The sequence below is a fragment of the Ostrea edulis genome, chromosome 4 (genome assembly GCF_947568905.1).
Source record: "Ostrea edulis chromosome 4, xbOstEdul1.1, whole genome shotgun sequence".
Classification (NCBI taxonomy): Eukaryota; Metazoa; Mollusca; class Bivalvia; order Ostreida; family Ostreidae; genus Ostrea; species Ostrea edulis.
In genome coordinates this window covers 58,178,463-58,202,305 of record NC_079167.1, presented here as the reverse complement: position 1 = coordinate 58,202,305, position 23,843 = coordinate 58,178,463, and the positions used below count along the sequence as shown (strand labels likewise).

Genomic DNA, 23,843 nt, shown 5'->3' with positions numbered 1-23,843 from the left:
AATTTTGCTGTGGGAATTTTTTAAAAAGATGAATACAAAGAATTCGACAAATATTCGAATTGCTATATAGAATAATTAGAATTAATTTGGTACAATTTTCAGCAAAAAATATTTACATCAACGAATATCCCAAAGTAAGACTTAATATCAGAAAAAAGTCGGTGTTGGCGATGTCTGGTTCTGGGCGATTTAAACCTAATGAGGGAGATTGGGTCTGTCAAGATCCAAAGTAAGCTTACTATCAGTGCTTATTAATGTTTTAGAATGGATGCATTTCTTTACGACGCGATGCTGTTAGATTTTGCTGAATTTGACCATTCTAAATGTACTTTGCTGCAACACCAAGTAGAGGAGTAATCTCCCTGTCCTAGCTGATCTGTCCCAATCATATTGCATGAAAAGCTAGCATTGTTACCATTTTCTTTAACAGAACATGTATTTAAGCATGAAGATTACTCTTTTAGAATGTTTCAAGCAATGAAAGGTGAAGTATTGGGTTTTCTGTAGGATTTTGTTGAGAACAGACTCCGGTGTTGTCCTGGACTTGTGCTTGTTGTGGTTTATATTGTATGCAGAATCTCAGTAGATTTTGATTATCCATGAGATAACAAGAGTTCATGTGTCAGTATAAAATTTAAAGAAGATTTTGGATTTTTTAACAATTGTTGGTCACTGCATTTGCTGATATTAGTCTCCTAAGTCAGGTGTAATTGAGGGGGTTATTTATATTCGGTCTTTCCTATCCCCCTCGTTTCTGTTCAAGCCTTCATAAAGTATGTGGGAAATCAGTTGCGCTTCAGTTTGAATTTATTTCAGCTTACATTTGATGTGAATCGTTTGAAAACTTACATAAATCAATTCATGAATGATTTTTCTGCAAGGGAATACAATTGAAACCATTAAATTCCACGCTAAAGCAACGATAATCGTCGTCATTTCAAACACTACATATTTTCGCTGTCAAATTTGCCTCCATGATAAACAATGACTTCGTCGCATGCGTCACCTCATTTTGTAAAACAGCTAGAGGCCCAAAAGGGGTGATATGACTTACTATTAGTAAATCGCACAAAAATCTAACTTTTTCAGTTTATTTCTCATCACAGGCATTGCATTTCATATCTGTGAATAGACTTATTCTTTTGTTTCAGAATATGAAAATAATGAATTACTGAAAACAAAATAAGTAAAAATTTAATTGGGGAAAAAAAAGACCATTCAAAGTGCGCAGTGTGTACAGCATTCCTGAAATGGGATCAAATATCATTAAAGGAACCGCATCTCGTGTGTTTATTTTTCCCCTTTTATATTCATTAATTTTTATTTTAATATTTTATCATTATTATTATATTTATTCATTATACCTTCCTTATTTGGGGGGGGGGGGTCTCTTCTTGTAGGGAATTTCATACCATGAATTGAAAAATAACTTTTTGATTAAGATAATGAATTATCGTTCTTTTATACATACCACACTCTCTGTTGTAAGTTCACATACATACTGTATTATGTGTAAATACATGGGTACATTTTGCTACAAGAGAGTGGCGGGCATATAAACCTGTGTTATTTCCATTCTCTACCTGTAGGTGTGGCTGCCTGCTAACAACTCTGTCAATTCCTAAATTACAAGATATTTGTATACTAGTGGGGAAAAAAACTGCATTATTTGATATATGAAAAAATAATGAACAAATTTTATTTTTTGTAATACTGTTAACAAATGTATTCATTTCAACATTTCATAATCCATTAATGTTAACGTCGAATAACATCAATTTCAGCACACTCGAAAGACACTGGTATTTGAACTTGAATTAACAAAGTTAATAACGCGTGTGACCACCATTTGCATTCACGCATTCTTGACACCGGCACCTCATTGATGCCACTAAAGTGTTCAGAAATGCTTGAAGGATGTTGTTCCAGATGTTGGTTAAAGCCTGGCCTAAATCAGCCAATGTCACTGGCTGATTTGGTAAACGGTGTAGACGTCGTTCCATTTCATCCCAGACCTGCTCAATTGGCAATAAACCAGGGGAATCAGTTGGCCAAGGCAAGACATCAACATTCTGTTGAACAAAAAGTCCCTGACTACACGTGCAACATGTGGCCTTGGATTGTCTTGCTGCAGAGTGATGTGAATTTGCTGTCTCTGTATGAAGGGTATCACATGGAGCTGAATAATTATACGCCCCGAACGAACGAAGGGGGTATATAGGAGGTCTGTCTGTCTGTGCAGATTCGTGTTTGGGCCATAACTTCTTTGTTCTTTGACTTAGGCATACCATATTTGGCACACAGGTGGATCACCATGAGACGATGTGTCGAGTACCTTCATGACCTCTATATGACCTTGATGTCAAGGTCAAAACTAAAGGTTTTTTACAATGCATTCGTGTCCGGGCCATAACTTCTTTCTTCTTTGACATAGTCATACCATATTTAACACATGAGTGTATCACCATGAGACGATGTGTCATGTACCTTCATGACCTCCATATGACCTTGACCTCAAGGTCAAAATTAAAGGTTTTTACAATGGATTTGTGTCAGGGCCATAACTTCTTTGTTCTTTGACATAGGCATACCATATTTGACACATGAGTGTATCACCATGAGACGATGTGTCGGGTACCTTCATGACCTTTAACTTTGACCTCAAGGTCAAAATTGATTATAGGGTTTTGACATAGTCATACCATAAGACATGGGTGTATCACCATGAGACTATGAGTCATTCATGACCGCTTTATGACCTTGACCTTTGATCTCAAGGTCAAAATTATAGGTTTATGCCATGGATTTGTGTTCGGACTATATCTTCCATTTCCTTTTACAAAGGGATACCATATTTTTACTCTCAGGAAAAAGGTAATTTATACCTATTAACAACACCCTTTGGGAGATTGGGGTAAGCGGGGAGTATTCTTAGTGAGCATCCTGGTACCACACCCCAACGCGACGATACACTCTACAAGGGCCGCCATTGCTATCCAAATGAAATCTGGATTCATCAGTGAGATAATATTGGCCCAGTCCTGTATTCTGAATCGCAGATGTCGTCTGCACCACGCTAGTCTAGCAATACGATGACGTTAAAGCAGTATTGGGCGCACTGCTGGACGTCTTGGTCTGATGTTGTGCTCGCGCAGAGGATTATGCACAGTTGTTGGACTGATTGGTTGAAGTCCAGGAATGCTACAAGCAGTCAAACTTGCTGTCTGGAAACGATTTCTCAGCTGCACAAGTCTATTGTGGTTGTCCTGTCGACGCAACGTCACACGAGGACACCCAGAACGTGGTCGATCCCGAGTGTTACCAGATTGTTGGAAACATCTCCATAATGACTGGATGGTGTTCCGATGAACTCCAAAATGTCTTGCTACGATATTTTGTGCCATTCCAGCTTGAAGCATCCCAACAGCACGATTATGTTGGTTTTTGCTGAGTCGTGGCATGACAGAAGGGTAAATTTTGTCAAAACTAAAGTGCTTTCCTTAACGAATAGTGTCCAAACAAACCTTTTACACTTCTTACTCCAAACAGTATTGGCCAGTAAAACTCGTGCGTACGAACACTTCCATAAACAACGTGTTCACTAACCATGAAAAAATCCGTGCATCTGAGTAGGGTACTATCCGATATTGTTAAAAAACATCACCTTTATCGATTGTTTAGGTTTTATAAATATAAACAATAAATATAGAAAAATTATACTAAGTTTTATAATGCAGTTTCTTTTTTCCTCTAGTATATATAGGTTATTGTGTGATATGTGTAATACTGCAGTAAGTTATACCACTGTAATATGTGTAATACTGTAGTAAGTTTTACCACTGGAATATGTGTAATACTGCAGTAAGTTTTACCACTGTAATATTTGTAATACTGCAGTAAGTTATACCACTGTAATATGTGTAATACTGCAGTAAGTTATACCACTGTAATATGTGTAATACTGCAGTAAGTTATACCACTGTAATATGTGTAATACTGTAGTAAGTTATACCACTGTATTGTGTAATACTGCAGTAAGTTATACCACTGTAATATGTGTAATACTGTAGTAAGTTATACCACTGTATTGTGTAATACTGCAGTAAGTTATACCACTGTAATATGTGTAATACTGTTGTAAGTTTTACCACTGTAATATGTGTAATACTAAAGTAAGTTATACCACTGTAATATGTGTAATACTGCAGTAAGTTATACCACTGTAATATGTGTAATACTGTAGTAAGTTTTACCACTGGAATATGTGTAATACTGCAGTAAGTTTTACCACTGTAATATTTGTAATACTGCAGTAAGTTATACCACTGTAATATGTGTAATACTGCAGTAAGTTATACCACTGTAATATGTGTAATACTGCAGTAAGTTATACCACTGTAATATGTGTAATACTGTAGTAAGTTATACCACTGTATTGTGTAATACTGCAGTAAGTTATACCACTGTAATATGTGTAATACTGTAGTAAGTTATACCACTGTAATATGTGTAATACTGTAGTAAGTTATACCACTGTATTGTGTAATACTGCAGTAAGTTATACCACTGTAATATGTGTAATACTGTTGTAAGTTTTACCACTGTAATATGTGTAATACTAAAGTAAGTTATACCACTGTAATATGTGTAATACTGCAGTAAGTTATACCACTGTAATATGTGTAATACTGTAGTAAGTTATACCACTGTAATATGTGTAATACTGTAGTAAGTTATACCACTGTAATATGTGTAATACTGCAGTAAGTTATACTACTGTAATATGTGTAATACTGCAGTAAGTTATACCACTGTAATATGTGTAATACTGCAGTAAGTTATACCACTGTAATATGTGTAATACTGCAGTAAGTTATACCACTGTAATATGTGTAATACTGCAGTAAGTTATACCACTGTAATATGTGCAATACTGCAGTAAGTTATACCACTGTAATATGTGTAATACTGTAGTAAGTTATACCACTGTAATATGTGCAATACTGCAGTAAGTTATACCACTGTAATATGTGTAATACTGTAGTAAGTTATACCACTGTATTGTATAATACTGCAGTAAGTTTTACCACTGTAATATGTGTAATACTGTAGTAAGTTATGCCACTGTAATATGTGTAATACTGTAGTAAGTTTTACCACTGTAATATGTGTAATACTGTAGTAAGTTATACCACTGTATTGTGTAATACTGCAGTAAGTTTTACCACTGTAATACTGTAGTAAGTTTTACCACTGTAATATGTGTAATACTGTAGTAAGTTTTACCACTGTAATATTTGTAATACTGCAGTAAGTTATACCACTGTAATATGTGTAATACTGTAGTAAGTTATACCACTGTAATATGTGTAATACTGTAGTAAGTTTTACCACTGTATTGTGTAATACTGTAGTAAGTTATACCACTGTAATATGTGTAATACTGTAGTAAGTTATACCACTGTATTGTGTAATACTGTAGTAAGTTATACCACTGTATTGTGTAATACTGTAGTAAGTTATACCACTGAGCAGTACTTCTGGATGTAAGTGGATATAAGTTAATGTAGGAATTTAATCAATTTTAAAATTTTTTTTTACAGATAATATATTAAAGATTATGGTTTTTATGTTTAGGTGTGGGAATGTAAATTTTTCAAGAAGAAGTGAATGCAATAGATGTGGCAAAGGTGATGTATTATAAACTAATTCAGTTGAAAAAGTTTGAATTCTGCTTAGAACACTTCTAAATTTCTAAAGTAAACTGTATTGTTTTGTTTTTTTCAAGTTTTGATTGGCATATCTCATGGCACTGTGGTTTCATGAATTTCTTGGGCATCAAATCTTGGTTTGCCAAAGAATACAGTTTCATCACTTTCATAGACAGATACCCTCCTTTATACTTTTCTTCTTTCATTTTGTACTTCATTGATCATTTGACTTTTGTTCAACTACGAAAATTTGGTGTTCAACCAATATTGATGAAACCACAGTATATTCAATGAAATTGACAACATATGATTAAATCATCTGCAGTTGTTTCGACAGAAAAGAAAGATGGAACTGTTTTTAAAAAGGGTGGGACAGAGATTGGCAAGCAGTTGGCAGAAAAAAGCAAGGGTTTGTTTAGTGCAGATGACTGGCAGTGCAAGAGGTAAGATAATTGCACCAGATGTACCTTATTTTCTTCCAAAATTTCATCTCAGCTGCTTTATTTTTAGCAAAACTTGTGCATATAAATCAAATTTAACTCATAGGTACACTCTCAAATTTTATTGTAAAAGTCATTAGACTTGGCAGTGATATTCAAGTTGTAAAGTTGAAATTGGTGAAAAAGAAATCATTTGTTTGATTGTTTGACAGTTTTTCATACACCAACAAAGTAGTAGATTCAAGAATATAGTAAAATCGTATAAGGTGTGAATCACACCTGCAATTACATCCAAAGATGTGTAAAGGAAAGATAACTGTAGCTGTTCCCCTAAAATGTTAGAATGTTCATAATTCCTGTAGGACTACAATATTGCAAATTCATTAATAAATCATTTAAAGTTTGTTCAAATGATGATAAGCTAATTGATATTCGTTCAAAGTTTTTTTTATGATACATGTACCTGCATTAGCTAAAAATTAAGTTATTTTGCATCACTTTCGTGTTCAAAACATCATTTTGAAGTATGTAATGTTAACCATAGGATATAGTTCATAACATATCCATCTAAATAAAGTATTATTCATGGTTTTAGAAAATCATTTAAAGAATTAAGTGATAAGTGTATCATCGGGATATCAACTGTAAAATTGGATGGAAAACTTATGCATCAAGTCACTATTTGCTTTTATGCATTTTTTGGTGAAATTTTTATAACCCCCCCCCCCCCCTTGCAAACTAAGTTTAAGGGGGAATACTGGATTACTTATCCATCCATAGACATCATTTGTTCAGAGTATAGGTATCTTTAAACACTGATGAACAAATTGAATTAAAACTTTAATGTATACTGTGGAACCATTTTAGGCACATGGAGCATTCTGCAAGAACCTAAAAACACTTTTGTTCAAGTGTGAATATGCCCTGTGAATGTAAAATTCAGTGTAATATCAAGGATTACATGTGCAAGCTCTTGCAGACTGAATTTTGATCCAGTATACGAATACCTGTATGCCAAAATTGTATCTTGTCAAGTCAAAGTCAACCACTTTGTCATTTTACTACCATGTTTTATTTTAATTCTTTCTATTGTTTTATCATTTTCTTTATAGCTCTTTCGGGACTTTTATTAGTATATTATCAATTATTATTAGCACAAACATTGTACAGCGCATAGAAACTATATGTAATTTTGCGCTTTATAAATGAATAAAATAATAATAATAATAATTTTAATTCATGGGGGCCAATGTTCATGGGTAAGCAAAATTTTGCTGGTTCGTGGGGACGTAATTTTGTGCGTAAGCAATATGATGTCACTAGGAGAGATAACTCTACTTGGTTTTAAAAAACGTTTGAGAACATGTAAATTCCTGGGTAAGAGTGACCCACGAAATCCACGAACATCAATCCCCCACGAACAATGATGATGCCACAGTATATCTTATATATACATGTAATAAAGTTGTGCACCTGCTCTTTTGATTGAGAATTTATAACATTTAAGGAAGTTATGGATTTTTTTTTTCCATGTTGTCATTATCTAGAGTATTTATTCAAACTTGATGTTGTGCACCTGTCATTTTTATTTAGATTTTTTGACATTCAAGGAAATCATGGATATTTTGATATTAAAGGTGGTTTTTTAACTTATGAACTTGAGTCATTTTCTTTTAGATTTTGTAACAACCTGTTCTCTCACAGAGACTACTGCATAAGTTTAGGAGAGGTTTTAATGGAATCATTGTGTGTGGATATGATTTGTTAATAAAAGATGTGTTGTTCACTGCCTCTCATGTATGTTGAACAGTTATCCATGAAATAATATTCAAAAGTTATATTAAGCATATCTTAAATATTCTGAGTAATACTCTACTGCAGAAAATATAGTCTTGCTTTTACATTAATTGCTCTCAAGAAAATGAGAGTTCCTATTCACGTCCAAAGATGTGTTTATTCTATTTCACTATTTCCCGCCATCTAATGTGCCCTGCAGGGGGTATTAGTCCTGTTATAGTTTAGCTGATATCACGTCTATCTGATAAAATATTTGATTCATTTTTAAGTAGTGTATGATTTAGATCATCTGAACTAAATGTTCAAAGGAGCTTTTCTGAGCAAAAGTCAGGAACAAACATGGCTAACTTTAATCATGATCATATAGTATTCCTTTAAAAGTACAATGTATAGGAATTGTTGTTAAATATTTATATACATTAGGGTTATAGAAGAATTATCAAATTGATACATTTAGTATCTTTCTTTGATTGTTTAGTTGATGATATAATAATTCTTTGATTTCATAGTTACTATTTATTTCTATATGCTCGTCAAAGACGGGGACGTATTATGGTATAGTGTGGTCTGTCTGTATGGACCTTGTAGGCAAAATTCAAGATAAACCGTAAGCTCCAGGATCTTACAACTTGGTACATTTGATCACCATGATGAAAGGAAGATGCCTATTGTTTTTCAAGGTCAAAAGTTAAGATCATAGTATCAGTTAATAGGAAAACTTTGTAGGCAGAATACAGACCGAACTATTGGAGCTAGGATCTTATAATTTGGTATATTAAATCACCATGATGAAAGGGAGATGTCTATTGTTTTTCAAGGTCAAGGTCATAGTATCAGATAATAGGAAAAGCTTGTAGACAGAATACAGACAGAACTATTGAGGATAGGACCGTCAAACTTGGTACACATACTCCTCATTCCAAGTGGAGGATGCCTTTTGTTCTTCAAGGTCAAAGCCATAGTATCAATTGGTAGGAAAACCTTGTAGGCAGGATACAGACTGAACTGTTGGGGCTAGGACCGTCAAACTTGGTACACATACACCTTTTGCCAAGTGGATGATGTCTATTGTTTCTTAAGGTCAAAGCCGTAGTATCACTTAATAGAAAAACCTTGTTTTTGTTTTCCAGATTTTTTTTTCAATATGAATACAGGTATTTGCCCTGAAATTTTGTCACAACTTCCCTCTCAGAAAAATATATAATCAGTTCACATTTCAACTTGATTGGTGCACCATGACCTACTTAAGGGCTAAAAGTAGGTCAAATAGTTTTCTGGACCTTTTCTAATCATGGATACAGATATTGCACTGAAGGTCTAATGGGCATATGTTGTACTGTTTGTGGTACTCTTGTTATGATACATATAATAATCTCTTTATTTGTGAAGTTTATACACAAAACAGTTGATCAATGCATGTAATAACTCTCTTTTATTGTAAAGTTGATACACGTAATATCTCTTTCATTGTATAGTTGATACCCGTAATAAATCATTGATTGTACAGTTGATATTCATATGAATTACTTTCTTTTATTGTAATTTTGATACACATAATATCTCTTTGTGTGTACATTTGAAACACGTAATATCTCTTTCATTGTATAGTTGGTACATGTAATAAATCTTTGATTGCACAGTTGATACCAGTACACATAATAATTCTCTTTTATTATAAAATTGAGACACATAATAAATCTTTGATTGCACAGTTGATATTCGTATAAATTACTCTCTTTTGTTGTAAAGCTGATACATGTACATACAATAACTCATTTTTATTGTACAGTTGTGCCAATGTCAACTGGGCAAGAAGAATGACCTGCAATGTCTGTAATGCACCGAAGTATGGTAAACAAGAACAGAGAACTGGTTCGTACTGATTTTGATAACACATTAAAGAGATTAGAGAATTATTACAGCAGTCAACACTTGCCTTACCTGGTGACATCTGGTTGTGTTGTCTTCTGTAGGGTTTGGTGGTGGTTACATGGAGCGGGATGAAATTGTTGAATACAAGGAGAGAAAAGAAGATGATAACGATGAATATGATGAGGTATGTTTTGAATAAAAATTTGGAAATAAGTTTACTATTTGCATAAATGACAAGTTTAATCCCACTTTGATTTGATAAAACTCAAGGTAAAACAATTACAAGAATTCTATGTGCATAGATGCTGGAGTTTCAAGTTTCCAGGAAATGTGATTTTAATTTCAGTTTGGTAGGAAAAGAAAGAAATTCAGGGGATCTACAGAGGAAAAAGCAGCTCCACCATCACGACCACCCCCACCAGTGCCACAATATGTAAGTTTCAAAAAACAGTTCCTCTCTAAATTGACCCCCCCCCCTTCAAATCAACTAATTTCAAACATCCCTGCCAGAATCTTTTATGTTCCTTACACAGAAATTCTCACAATACTGACCACCCATGAAAACCAGATATAAGTCACTTTTTGTTAATTCATTATCCATACATGTATGTTATCAATGCAAAAATGTCCCCTTCCAAACTTGGCTATATTATCATACAAGAAACTGAATGGCTGGAGTTGTGAAAAATATGATTATTTACTAGTCATTATTTACATATTGCTCAATGAGCCACTGTCTGTTTTTGTAGTCACCTGCATGAAATGAATAATGTGAAGTGACAAAAATTTAATGCAAGTTGAATGATTGTAAATTAATTGTAAATTTTCTAAACTTAGTTTTGGAATCCTTTCTAGTGAGATTTGTGAGCAAGTCATAGTTACGATGTGAATACGTGTATAATTATGAGCTCCTTATTTTCACCACATAGCAACCTTCAGAATTTATACTGAATTGAATTATGTTCTCATATACAGTGTTTTTTGTGTTCATACTCTAAAACTCATGAAATAAATATACTAAGATTACCAATTCTTAATAAAATAGAATCTTCATTATATAATGCAGCTTTCATGGAAGTTGCTTTTCTGGTCCAGTGGTTCTTGGGGCTTTTAAAACAAGGGGTACTGTGAGCAATGCTCACTAAGAATACCCCCCGCTTACCCCAATCTCCCAAAGGATGTTGTTAATAGGTATAAATTACCTCTTTCCTGAGTGTAAAAATAAGGTATGCCTTTGTAGAAGAAAATGGAAGATATAGTCCGAACATAAATCCATGGCATAAACCTATAATTTTGACCTTGAGATCAAAGGTCAAGGTCGTAAAGAGGTCATGAATGTACATGACATAGTCTCATGGTGATACACCCATGTCTTATGGTATGACTATGTCAAAACCCTATAATCAATTTTGACCTTGAGGTTCAAGGTCATATAGAGGTCATGAAGGTACCCGACACATCGTCTCATGGTGATACACTCATGTGTCAAATATGGTATGCCTATGTCAAACAAAAAAGTCATGGCCCTGACATGAATCCATTGTAAAAACCTTTAATTTTGACCTCAAGGTCATATGGAAGTCATATGGAGGTCATGAAGGTACCCGACACATCGTCTCATGGTGATACACTCATGTGTCAAATATGGTATGCCTATGTCAAAGAACAAAGAAGTTGTGGCCTGTACACAAATCCATTGTAAAAAAAACCCTTTAATTTTGACCTTGGGGTCAAGGTCATATGGAGGTCATTAAGGTACTTGACACATTGTCTCATGGTGATCCACCTGTGTGCCAAATATGGTATGCCTATGTCAAAGAACAAAGAAGTTATGGCCCGGACACGAATCCATTGTAAAAAAAAAAACCCTTTAATTTTGACCTTGAGGTCAAGAGTCAAGGTCGTATAGAGGTCATGAAGGTACTCGACACATCGTTTCATGGTGATCCACCTGTGTGCCAAATATGGTATGCCTATGTCAAAGAACAAAGAAGTTATGGCCACGAATCTGCACAGACAGAGTGATTCCTATACAGTGGAGCCTCGGTAATCCGGACGCCATTAATCCGGACGATTCACCTTCCGGACGATTTTTCTTGGGAACGGAATTTTTATACATTATTTTGCATCATTAATCCGGAAATTCGCGTTCCGGATCCGGACGGTCACTTTTTACTACAAAACGTTATAATGCATTGAAAATTGTACCGTTAATCCGGACGGTAATTTGTTTAGGGAAGGTCTGTGTCGGACAATTTTAGCAAGGTGTAAATCATAAAGAAAACAAGCCAAACTGTCTAATTGAAGCGATTACCTGTACCCTGTCAACACCTCCCTCCAATTAGGTGGTGTGTGATGATAAGTCCGTTAGATAGTACGTGCCGATCGAGACATTGTATTGCCAATTTTCGCACATAAGATCTTTATTGCGTGTAGTGTTGAATTTTGTAAATAAATCTGTAGCATATTATTTTATAGTCTTGATCAATACCCTAATAGTATTAATAAATTAAACATCATGCCGTAATGATAATTTTTTTAACTGCTACACGTATCAGTTGTACTGATTCGTAAATTCATATCGGCTTATTCAAATCTAAAGAGTGTAGATTATACTTCTAGATTCTGGATTTTATTCTGTTGATTGGCGTGAAATATACATGTATGTTCATGCACATGTATATATAGTATGATTTTTTAACGTTTAGAATGTCGCGCATGTAGAATGTACCTGTGTACGATTGATTCTTCTTACGATGTTGTAGAGCTTTATTGCTTTCGAATTTTTAAACTCTGGGTAGAAGTGAGAAAATTACCATTTAAAGGAAAATGACAATTAAATTATGTATGTACCTGTATTGTTAGTTTCACCCGAGTTTTGTTCCGTTATTATCGCATCATGAAAATAATAAGTGCGCGTGACTAGATCAAAGCAGTAGTAGGTCTTGATATTACGAGCTTAAATGATTTTGTTCTCCTGATATTGTCTTGGATAATTATAGAATAAGAAATATAAAGTCTGGCAGATTGAATTTTGGTTAAAGAATGTTGTCAACTGACATGATAATCACGAAATTCTTATATCAACTTTGGACGATGAAGATTGTTTTAACAGACCGCCGAACCCGTGAATCGTGACAGATGGAAATTACCGGCCTCTTTAAGAAGTAAAAGTGTGATGAAATGTTTGAAATGTAAATGATTATGTTAGTTACTAATGATTTAATTACTTATAGTTACATAAAGTGCTTCATTATTTGTTTTAGTGCATACGGTACACAGTTTTGTATATTTGTTTTAGGGGTCATATGTATGTACAATGTAGGCACAGGCAAATACACTGAACACGTACATTAGATTTTAGTGCTTTGAAATACATGTAAATGTTAACATTATCATAATTTATTTACTAATGCAAATGGTTAAATCCAATGATAGAATGTGTTTAATTCACTATGCATCAATAAAGTAGGCACATATTGGCTACTTATGCAAAGCTAGAAAATATGCGATTCAATTATCCGGACGCTCCATTTATCCGGACGATTTTGCTGGGAACCAAAGTGTCCGGATTAACGAGGCTCCACTGTATATCCCCCTAAACTTCATTCGGGGGGGGGGGGGGGGGGGGGGGGGGATAAAAAAAAAAGCTCTATCCTAATTTTACACTTTCCATATTATCTCCCCTTGAAAGAGGGCATGCTCCTTGAGTAAGATTGAATTCTCTTTATATAAGGATATTTTGTGCTAAGTTTGATTGAAATTGCCAAATCAATATATATAGCCTTTGTAATGATTATTAAAATGGCAATTTCTGTTTATTCTAATAATTTTTTATGCCCCCCCCCCACCCCCTTTGTAGAAGGAGGGGCATATTGCTTTGCACATATCAGTCTGCGACTGCCAGGATATCAATTGGTGTCCCACATTTTGAGCAATGAATAATATTGGAGAATGCTTTATCACACAGACTTATTCTTGATAGGCTGATACATGTCAATGTGCAAATGATCCAGAAGCTAAGCAGGTCATTATAGCAGACAGCATTGTTCCTCTGATATAGAAGTTTTGGACTCTGATAATGATTGTCAATATCTGAATTATTTGTACAGGATGATGAAGAGGAGGAGGAAGATGAGGAGGAGGAAGATGATGGTGACTTGGGTGCATATGATCTTGGTGGTAGTGACGATGATGATGACAACAAAACAACTACGAAATCAAGATCGAAGTCCAGATCCAGAAGCTCTTCATCTGGTTCATCCCGTTCATCAGGCTCATCATCAAGATCATCAAGGTCTTCCCGGTCCCGTTCAAGCTCTCGATCTAGGTCCAGGTCCCGTGGTGAAAGGAGAAGACAGTCTAGGTCAAGGTAACGGGTGACACAGGGTTTCACCTTGGTATGGGTCAAAGGTCGTTATCATTTTTTTTGGGTTTCATTTGTAGTTTATATAGATTATGTTATCAGAGTTGGTTTTGAAAATCAATCTGTATCTTCTGTTGTAAGCCTAATAGTTACCACAACTTGTAATGGAAGTTATATTTATGAAATTCTTTTTATAGCTTTAAAATGTATATAATTGTTTTTATTGAAAACCCTATTTTTTTTGTTTCAGATCCAGATCTCCTATCAGAGAGTCCAGAAGCAGGTCAAGATCAAGAGACAGGCGAAGATCACGACGGTCGAGGTTTGATATAAAAGAAAGGGTTATGACCCCATGAGGGAAATACAGAAATTAAGATCACAGATTATAATTTGAGGACCAAATCTTTGATTATACAGATAGCTGATAAATAACGAAGTATTGGTTGTATTTCCTTACTAAATACACAGATCATTTGAATGTGTAAATAGTGTGTAGTGTTTATACTGAATGCATGTTATTTTGTAATGAATACATGTATGCAATATTTGATAATACATGAAAGGTTGCATACATTTCAAATTTATTTTTCTTCATGTCCTAAAAAGCTTATTACAGAGAATGTGTTTAATGTTGTGACAAGATATTCAATCGCACAATTAGACTTGAGCCAGATATGATTAAACAATTATTTCTACTTATGTTGGAAATAGACAGTAACGTGATGGCTTTTATCCCTAACATTGAGTAAACCTACATTGGGTTTCTCGTTGCAGGTCTTGAAATCCAGAAACTGATGCTGATGATGTTCAGAGCAGGAAAGCAGTAGCCATTGCTGGGTTTTTTGGTTGTTTTAAAAAAATTTGCTTTTTGTCTGTTTTCCTGTACCACAGCAAGATTTTCTTCAGTACAAGAAACTAGTTTATTTAGTCATACAGTCATCATATACAAAACCATGAAAAAAAAAAGAAGAGAAATATTAACATTTGGCAGTTGTGGAGTAGTACATGTAATTTTGGTCAAAATTTAAGCAGTCTGTTGTGGATCTTTGAGAGTATTTTCCAGTCTGTGAAGGAGGATGTCAGTTTGTTTCATGTATATTGGTGAATTTCACTCTCATTTTATATGAAATAGGATTACAGTATGTTTCGTATATATTGGTAAATTTCTCCCTCATTTGTAGGACTTTTAGTGTTTCATGAACATTGGTAAATTTTGACCCTTATTTCAGACATTTTTTTGAAGTAGGACTTGAGTGTGTATACTGGTGAAAGATTTCAGTTGTATATTGGTAGATTTCCACCCTCACTTGTATGAATGGATCTGAATGTGCTTCATGTACACCTTCAGTGTATGTCTGCACTTTTGCCCCATCATCAATTGGTGAATGTAAAAGAAGATTGATCATGAAAGGATGTTAACTCAGAAGATTGTTAGTGGTATAAAGGGTGTACATGTCATATTTACTCTACGAAATTATTTTTCGTATAAGGTGAAACTAACTTGTTGGAACCATAGAAGATAAGAAAATTGTGTTTATCCAGGAATGTTCTCTACGACTCGTACTTTTGATATAGAGGTTTATTTTGTTGTCGAGTTTGTGATGGAATGTAGGATTCATAATCTTTTGCATTAAGAATATACTTAATGAAGTTTAGTGTTGTTGTCATCACTTTAAACCAAGTTAGGGGATTTAGTTTATCATTTCATTCATGGCATTTCCATATTTGATCCACAGATACAATGCATGTACATGCATTAGAAGAACTGTCAATTGTTGATAGTGAGAATTTGAACTTTTTTCATTTCTTTGCTTCTATAAAAAGGGGGGAGGGGTATTAAAAGTTTTGCTGATCAAATTTGACGAGAAATGTAATATTACTATGCCTTATACAGTGTTTATCTTTCTAAAAATGAAATCTTTGAATTGTAGTGGTAAGGAAAAGTCATAAATAAATGAAATACTATCGTTCCTGAAATTATGAGCGGAATTGGAAGAATTTCCTGGTTTTTCTCATAATGAAGATATGACCATTTTGAACACCATATATAAGGCTTTTCAGCTGATTCAATATTTTTTGCAGGTTCAAGTTTACGAATATCGAAAAATCCAAATATATCAAATTGCACAGGAACATGTATATATGTACTCAAATGCAGATGTATCTCAAAGGTTAAAAAAAGTCTCCATTGAGAAAAGTAGTACGATTTGTTGTCCTTACTTAAGTTCATGATCTGCATATGCAAGTTATGCCCTCAAGGATTTTGGGCAATGAAGAGTTTTAGCTCCTTTGAAATTGCACTCTGTGAAGCAACATTCATGTAAATAATGCATTTTCTGTCATGCAACAAATTTAGGACATGTAATTTTTCACAACATTTAATGGACAATTAACTTGCATTGTATCTCATTTTTTCAAAACCTCTTGTCTGTTTTAGAGTTGGCATATTTTGATAGTTCCTGGTTGTTGCAAGTAAAAATGTAAAGTCATCTCTTGTGTATTACAGTAAGTTGTATAAATGGACATTATTGTAGTAAAGAAGGAGAGAATCTTTGGATTAATCGGGTCTCAAACTCGGGACTCTTGTATTACTAGTTAGGTGATACCAGACCGATATTCAAAGTATGGTATAAATATCACAACAATATAAAATTTAAACAAATTTCAGAAATCATACAAGAACTCTTAATTTCGAGGAATGAAAAAAAATAATATCAGAGAATTATCAGAAGTTGTGTATGTCCTTTTATTAATATATGTCTCTCCACAGATTACATATAGATTAATAGGTAAAAGATGAAAGAGGACTTTGTTTTTTATATGATGTGCCTGTTAATGCTTAATTGTGGAACTGGTTTGCTGATTGAATGATTATTCAAATGAACATGATGCCATAAAAATTCAGTATGATTGTGAGCTAATGTTGACAGTTAAGAAGTGGAACATTTATTTATTAATTTTTATCCGAATTGAAAATGTTATTGATACTCGAAGAGTAATCTTTTGAAAGATTTTGTCAGACTTTTATCAAATGTCCGGTTTAGGACGTAATGATACAATTATTATATTTCAAATTTATTAAGTATTTGAGTGTATTTCTGTGTGAAACACAGTTATTAAGTATTATGGCATGCACGTTTTTATCCTTGGTGTTTTTCAATAGAATTTTTATGTCCTTAATTTACTGATCAGCACAAATAATTCAGCCTATGAAGAAAATTTTAAATGCCTATGCTTAGTGGGTAATTGGAATTTAATATCCCACGAGGTATATCTAAGGAGATCACAGAGATAGACAATCTCTTAATGATATGGATTCAATTTTTATTTTGGATTCAAGAATAGTGGAGATTGAAATTTGTCACCACCAGGAAGCAATGTTGTTCACTTGTAGCTAATATTGGCCAGTATAATGTTTTGGTTATTTTTGTGTTGGGTCAGAATGAAAATACCAAGCAGGTAACAAAGCAGAAAAATAATTAAGATGCACATACAGGTTATAAACATCAGGATAAACAAAAATTACACCGTGTTCAAATATTTTAAGTTTGGCATCTATTTCATAACACAATTTATGTCAGGAGGGTAGATTATTCATACTAAAGCCTGCAATTTTGTCATGCATTTGTCAGTTAAATGTTTTTGAAAAACGGGAGAGCAAAATCGTTGTTTTTGAAAATATACAGTTAATTGTTTGTGTTTCAAACTCTTCATTAAAAATACATTGCATGTGGACACAAAATAGAACAAGACATTGATCTGGCACAATATTGAAATTACAACATACCTCATTGGTTGACATTAGAGGGATGAAGAAGTCCACCCTTCAAAACTAGGTCATAATGCATGCTTAATTAAACTTTTATATCTTGATGGTTTGTATCAAGTTATTATAATAAAATAAATTCTTGCTGCTGATGAATGTTCATTTTGCTTTAAACTACACATGTGCATTTGTCTGTGCATTTATTATGGACATCGAGGAGGTTTGGCCTTCTAATCCCATATTGTGTAAAAACATTGTATTATGCTACTTACCTTGGGGAGAGAATAATACGGCCCAAGTGGGTGCAGGTTGGAACACTCCAGTATTTATCACAGGATATTGATATGGAGCGCTAAATTAACAAACTCGAATAATTGAAGATGACATAAATTCATTTAATATATGCAACAAATCAGTTGATCTCTTGAAATAATAAATGACGTCATTTTTTTATTATATATATGCATTAATTGATGGCACTTGGCTGAATTGTTTTGTTCAGTAATTGAATTGTTGCTTTCTTCAAAAGAATTTATATCAACAATTGAATTGATGTGTGCTATAATTTATTTGAAGTGAACAATAAGCAATGCAATTAATGCATGCAATAATTAAATCATGATCTCAATGGAATTGTTGCTTGCATCAAATCAATTATTGCTCTTAAAAATTCAATTAAGAGTTTGGGTTACTTATACATGTATTCGTGTGCATCAATTTAATTGATGAGAATAATAGTGCACATCAAATGAGGCGTGTGTAATTTTTAAAGTACATTTATTAAAATAATTAATGATGCTGCCAATTATTTGATTTTATGTTGATTAGTCACTCCATATACATGTGTTGTAGAAACGTCTACACATTGCACACTAATAGTGTTCATTTTTTGTTACAGAATGCAGAAAAAAATCACTGGGTTTTTTTTTTTGACCAAATGCATTCTTTTGCTACTCTAGGGTACTGAATTTATTTAATATACCCATTTTTTTTTAAAATTTGCCCATTTAGGGTATGAGCAAAGAGGAAAAGGAAGATGGGTATTTCCCTGTATTCAGTATGAATTTCGGCTGTGTTTTGGCAAAATATGAAGCCACTAAAGGTGGAACATAATATATAGGACAGGAGCATAAGAGTGATGGAATATGCAAATACATGTACGCTATTTCCGAGTTGCCCAAGAGTCATTTCACATTGTTGAACTCTTGCGAATGGTGAGACATGTTTTTGTATTCACTTGGTGGGTTCAAATGCTTATCATTGCCTAAAGGATGTTTACCAGACGTCATGCAACCACCAAAAATCGATAACCATGACCCTCTTCAAGATTGAAGTATCACTTGTGTAGAAGAGGAAATAAATATCAAGAATAATTTCATATTTAATTTAATGGTTTAATTCAAACAAATTATTCTTGATATGGTCAGTTTATTGTATACCAACTGCTGATATAAATGAAATTAATGCTTTCATAACTTTTATTCTTATTTACATAGCCAGTCTATATACTATATGTGTATACATCTTGTACCCACCCAAGCTATTAACAGAATACTGAGTGTACCGCCATCACAAACGACCTGATATCTTGGAAATTGCATATTGCCTTCTGTAATCAAAACAAGAGGTCCATGAACCACATTGCTCACCTTGGTCAGCTGTTGTGATTTTCAAAAGAGTTCTTTTATCAATCTATTCCCATAAAAAAAATTTGACCCCATATTGTGGCCCTAACCTAGCCCCAAAGGATCACAATTAACACAACTGAAAATGAATTCAAATAACACAGAATGCCTCAACACCAATATGACTAACATGATCTTGCTGTTCTCGATAAGACCAAGGTCGTAGTATAATATGAAAGACCTTGTGTAAGAAAACTACATGTATTTACAAAATATGAAAGCTCTATCTTAAGTAGCTAGGGAGATATTGAATAAGTCAGACTTTAAGCTAGATCCAACTCCAAGGTCAAAATTCACAAAATAAGGTCTTGCCATAAAGAATGCATATATATATACTAAATAATGAAAGCCTACATAAAATAGCGCTCCAGATACCTCCGAGTTCAAGGTCAAAGGTCGTGGTATGAAATCGACTCTCTTGCCATAAGAAATATACATGCAAAATATGAAAGATAAATTTACCTCCAGAACATCGAATAGGTCAGATTTTTATTAAAAGTAGGTCAAACTGCCAGGTCACAAGATCACACACCATTGCATCACATGAAAGGTCTTTCCAAAAAGAATGTATATATACAAAATATGAAAGGCCTAGCTTGAATAGTTCAAGAGATATTTTTAAATATTTTCCCCATAAATCTCAGCATATAACACTTTGATTCCCAATTGTGGCCCCATCCTACCCCTAGGGACTATGAATTACACAAACTTGGATCTACTAGCTCTTATGTCCAGAAGCTTTTGTAAATTTTCATGCACTTTTCTGACACTGGTTTTTGGAAAGATTTTCCCTATATACTCAAATGTAAGTAAAACTTTGATCCCCTGTTATGGCCCTACCCTACCTTTGGGGGCCATGATTTTCACAAACTTAAATTTGTGCTATATCAGGAAGCTTTCACGTAAATTGAACTTTTTCTGGCCCAGTGGTTCTTGAGATTAGATTTTCCCTATATATTCCCATGTAAAACTTTGATCCCCTACTGTGGATCCACCGTACCCCTTGGAACTTGAATATGCACTGTTGACCAGGAAAATTTTCATGTGAATTTGAACTTTTCTGGCCCAGTGGTTCTGGAGAAGAAAATATTTAAATGACACCACCCTATTTTTGCATTTTCGTGATTATCTCCACTTTGAAGAGGACATGGTCCTTCATTTGAATAAACTTGAATCCCTTTCAACCATGGATGATTTGTGCCAATTAAGTTTGACTGATATTGGCTCTGTGGTTCTTGAGAGGAAGATGAAAATAGTTTTTTTAACATTTAATTTAGGGATCATTTGTAAAGTGGAAAATATCAAGGTCAAAAGTCATCAAAAATGGCATGTGATACATTGTCTTATCATGGTATACCCAGCATACCAAAGGCCTATGTCAAAATACAAAAAAGTTATGGTCTGGACAAACTTTGTATGAGAAAAAAAAATTCACACTAAAACAATATGTCCCCCTTCTGGGAAGGGGAGACATATGATAAAAAGGTACAAACTCAAACACTTTTTCCAAAAAAGAAAAAAATAATAATAGAGGAATACATACTCTTCAATAAAAAGTTTATCAATATTGATACAAGCTAGATTGAACATATCAAGTACATTTTGATTAATGTTAAAAATGAAACACATGTACATGAAAGAGTTTAGATATTTCACCCAAGCTGAAAAGTGACACTCTGAAATACAGGTACTGACCAAAATTAATGACCATAATTATCTGCTAGAGAAATATGCCAAACACTTCTCACTCTGGGACTGCCAACATAAGCTATGTGATCAAGTCCTCAACAATTGTCAAACACTCATCACTGTAATTATAAAGTTGGAAGAGAAATCCCTACAGACTATCCAATTACAATCAAACAAGGAAAACATGTGATTACCAGGAACCAATCAGAGACGAGGACTGATAATTGTGGATAAATCATTAAATTAAATTAATCCAATCAGAGAAAAATCACCACCTCTCTCTCCCTATAAATATTATAGGGAACATTTAATGCAATTACTCATATTAGTTTGATTATCAAGTTAGTTAGTCAGAAAGAGAACTGAAAGACTTCCTACAATGGAGATTAGTGCCCACCTTGTCAACCCTATAACAGTGGAGGATCAGAAGCCCACCTCTCCATCCCTGCTCCCTCTTCTCTCCATCAAACTTCCAACCCTTGGGATCAACGATTTCCTAGAGCTTGGGCTTGATGACAGTTTCTCCGATATTCTACCTCATGCTGAAGATGACTTGGACAGCCTAACAGATGTCTTTAATCCATTACAAAATGGACCCATGGGTCAATCTACAGTATCATCAAAAGTGTTTCCATCTCACGAGATGGATTTCACAGTGATCTCCCCTGACGTGAACTCTTCTGTGTCCAGTTCATCAAATGGAGTGATTGCTTCCGATTTTAGTGATGTGTCCAATTCCACTGACTCTAAGGTTATTTTATCTCGTGCTCTACAGTTCAGTGACCTAAGCTACCTGGATGCTTCCAGTGCGAAAAAACAACCTTCAGAATCTAGATTGCCTAGTGACTGCTTCTACAGCCAAACCAACTTCAGCCAATCACCAGAGTCTTTTGAATTCAATACAGTGTCTATTGGTCCATCGAACTTCGATATGGGTGTGTCCACTTGTCAATTCAGTGTGTCACTTGACGACTTAGTGCGAGAGCCATCCCCTGTGTGTGCAGCTTTAACACACATCACTGACCAGCAACACAGTTTGTGGAATTCCCTACAGAGCCATACAAGCCTCGCAGCAAAACCATCCTCCTCCAGCGGGAGCAGGAAATTCGTCAGATATTCCAAGTCATTGCACATGGACTACCCACAGGACATTCAATAGCTGTGTCAATTCTACATGAACCAGTCAGCAAAAATCAAAACCAAGCATCTTAACCTGAAAAGATATCCATGCCCACCTGACCATTTTATGGTGCTCAACCTTCATTACAACAACAAACTCGACCAGATGACGGGTCGGGTGAAATAGTCTCTGCTTGCTGGAAGACACCAGGAACCAGAAATCAAAGCCAATTTTCAACCAAATGGGAGACATCGAGACAAATTTTCAAAGAAATCCATCCAGACCATGGAAGACTGGTATGAGAAGAACCTGGATCACCATGGAGCTGATTGTAATCCAGGGAGGCATAACAGCACAGCTGGTGAAAAAGTGGTTCGAGAACAAGAGAAGCCGTTCTAACAACACTCGCACTCTTACAGAAATCGCAAAGAAGAAATGACAGAATTCCTTCAACTGCTTTAGTGAACTGTCCCTGTGAAATATTCATCTAGAATGAACTAACATAGGACTTATCATTCTTCCTAAATAGTTCTTATGTAAGAGTGAGGCCTATAAACACTGTCCTCTTGGTGGAAGGATAGAAAAGAAAATCAGCGAGACTGAGGACTTGGAAGGTGCTCCTATTGAACTGTTAATTTGTGTGCTAATTTGTAATGTCACTAATGTGTTGCATTCTGTAGGAGCACGACATAATAATGCTGATTAATATTTCTTGATTACCACTGATTGTTCAAATGTTGCCAGCATTTAATAAAATTAACAACTTTCTCTATTCATAGTTGTATTATTCTATGATACTGAGAGTTGATGATACATTAAAAACAAAAAGACAGAGCACAACACTGTTAAACATGCTTAATGTCATACAAGGGAGACAACTCAACAAGAATAGGAGCTAGTCTGCGACATCTTTTGAATCTGGAGACCTCCAAAACCTGTTGCTTCGTGGTTCATCCTACAAAACAGTCAGACATACATGTACTGTCATTTCATTTTTGCCCCTATTGTCCTTGTTATCAGTGAATGAATTTAAGACGGCGAAACCATTTTGTTTTAACACAATCTGGGCAAATTTAAAATGGAGCAAAACTGTCTGCAAGTGTAGAAAGACAAAAAAATAAAATGGTGAAAATAACCATATACACAGTAAATTGGAAATACATGCTACACACTTCTGCATGTAAAAAAAATTTTCGAATAGAAAAACTATAACAGCACAACTAATATAGAAGGCCTTTGGTTGCAATGTCTGTAAAATTTAAATAATAGACCCATGGTCCTGAACAATCACCCAAGAATCACACAACGTAAAACATAATTTAGAAGTGTGTGTGCAGATGGTGCAAGTGTGAGTTTTTGTACCTCTGAGAACTGGATGTTCTTGTGCCAAGATCAAA

General features: G+C 34.4%; 1 protein-coding gene across 2 annotated transcripts; it reads left to right on the top strand.

Annotated features, from left to right (window-relative positions):
- The first annotated feature begins 136 nt into the window (after positions 1-136).
- LOC125669586 (zinc finger Ran-binding domain-containing protein 2-like) lies at positions 137-18,104 on the top strand. 2 transcript variants are annotated; one of them, XM_048904197.2, is made up of 9 exons: positions 137-229; positions 5,638-5,690; positions 6,037-6,154; positions 9,738-9,820; positions 9,922-10,004; positions 10,167-10,253; positions 13,933-14,192; positions 14,437-14,508; positions 14,961-18,104. In XM_048904197.2, the coding sequence occupies exons 1-9, from the start codon at positions 171-173 to the stop codon at positions 14,965-14,967; spliced, it is 822 nt and encodes a 273-aa protein (XP_048760154.2). In that variant the 5' UTR covers positions 137-170; the 3' UTR covers positions 14,968-18,104. The 2 variants fall into 2 exon arrangements, with proteins under 2 accessions (XP_048760154.2, XP_048760153.2); XM_048904196.2 differs by having other exon boundaries at positions 14,437-18,104.
- Positions 18,105-23,843: the final 5,739 nt, after the last annotated feature.

Bases quoted from the DNA above. Each gene is read 5' to 3' on its own strand.
- LOC125669586 (XM_048904196.2), top strand. From the start codon at position 171: ATGTCTGGTTCTGGGCGATTTAAACCTAATGAGGGAGATTGGGTCTGT. The intron at 5,691-6,036 runs GTGATGTATTAT...AATCATCTGCAG, and splicing joins ATGCAATAGATGTGGCAAAG to TTGTTTCGACAGAAAAGAAA. The intron at 9,821-9,921 runs GTTCGTACTGAT...TGTCTTCTGTAG, and splicing joins TAAACAAGAACAGAGAACTG to GGTTTGGTGGTGGTTACATG.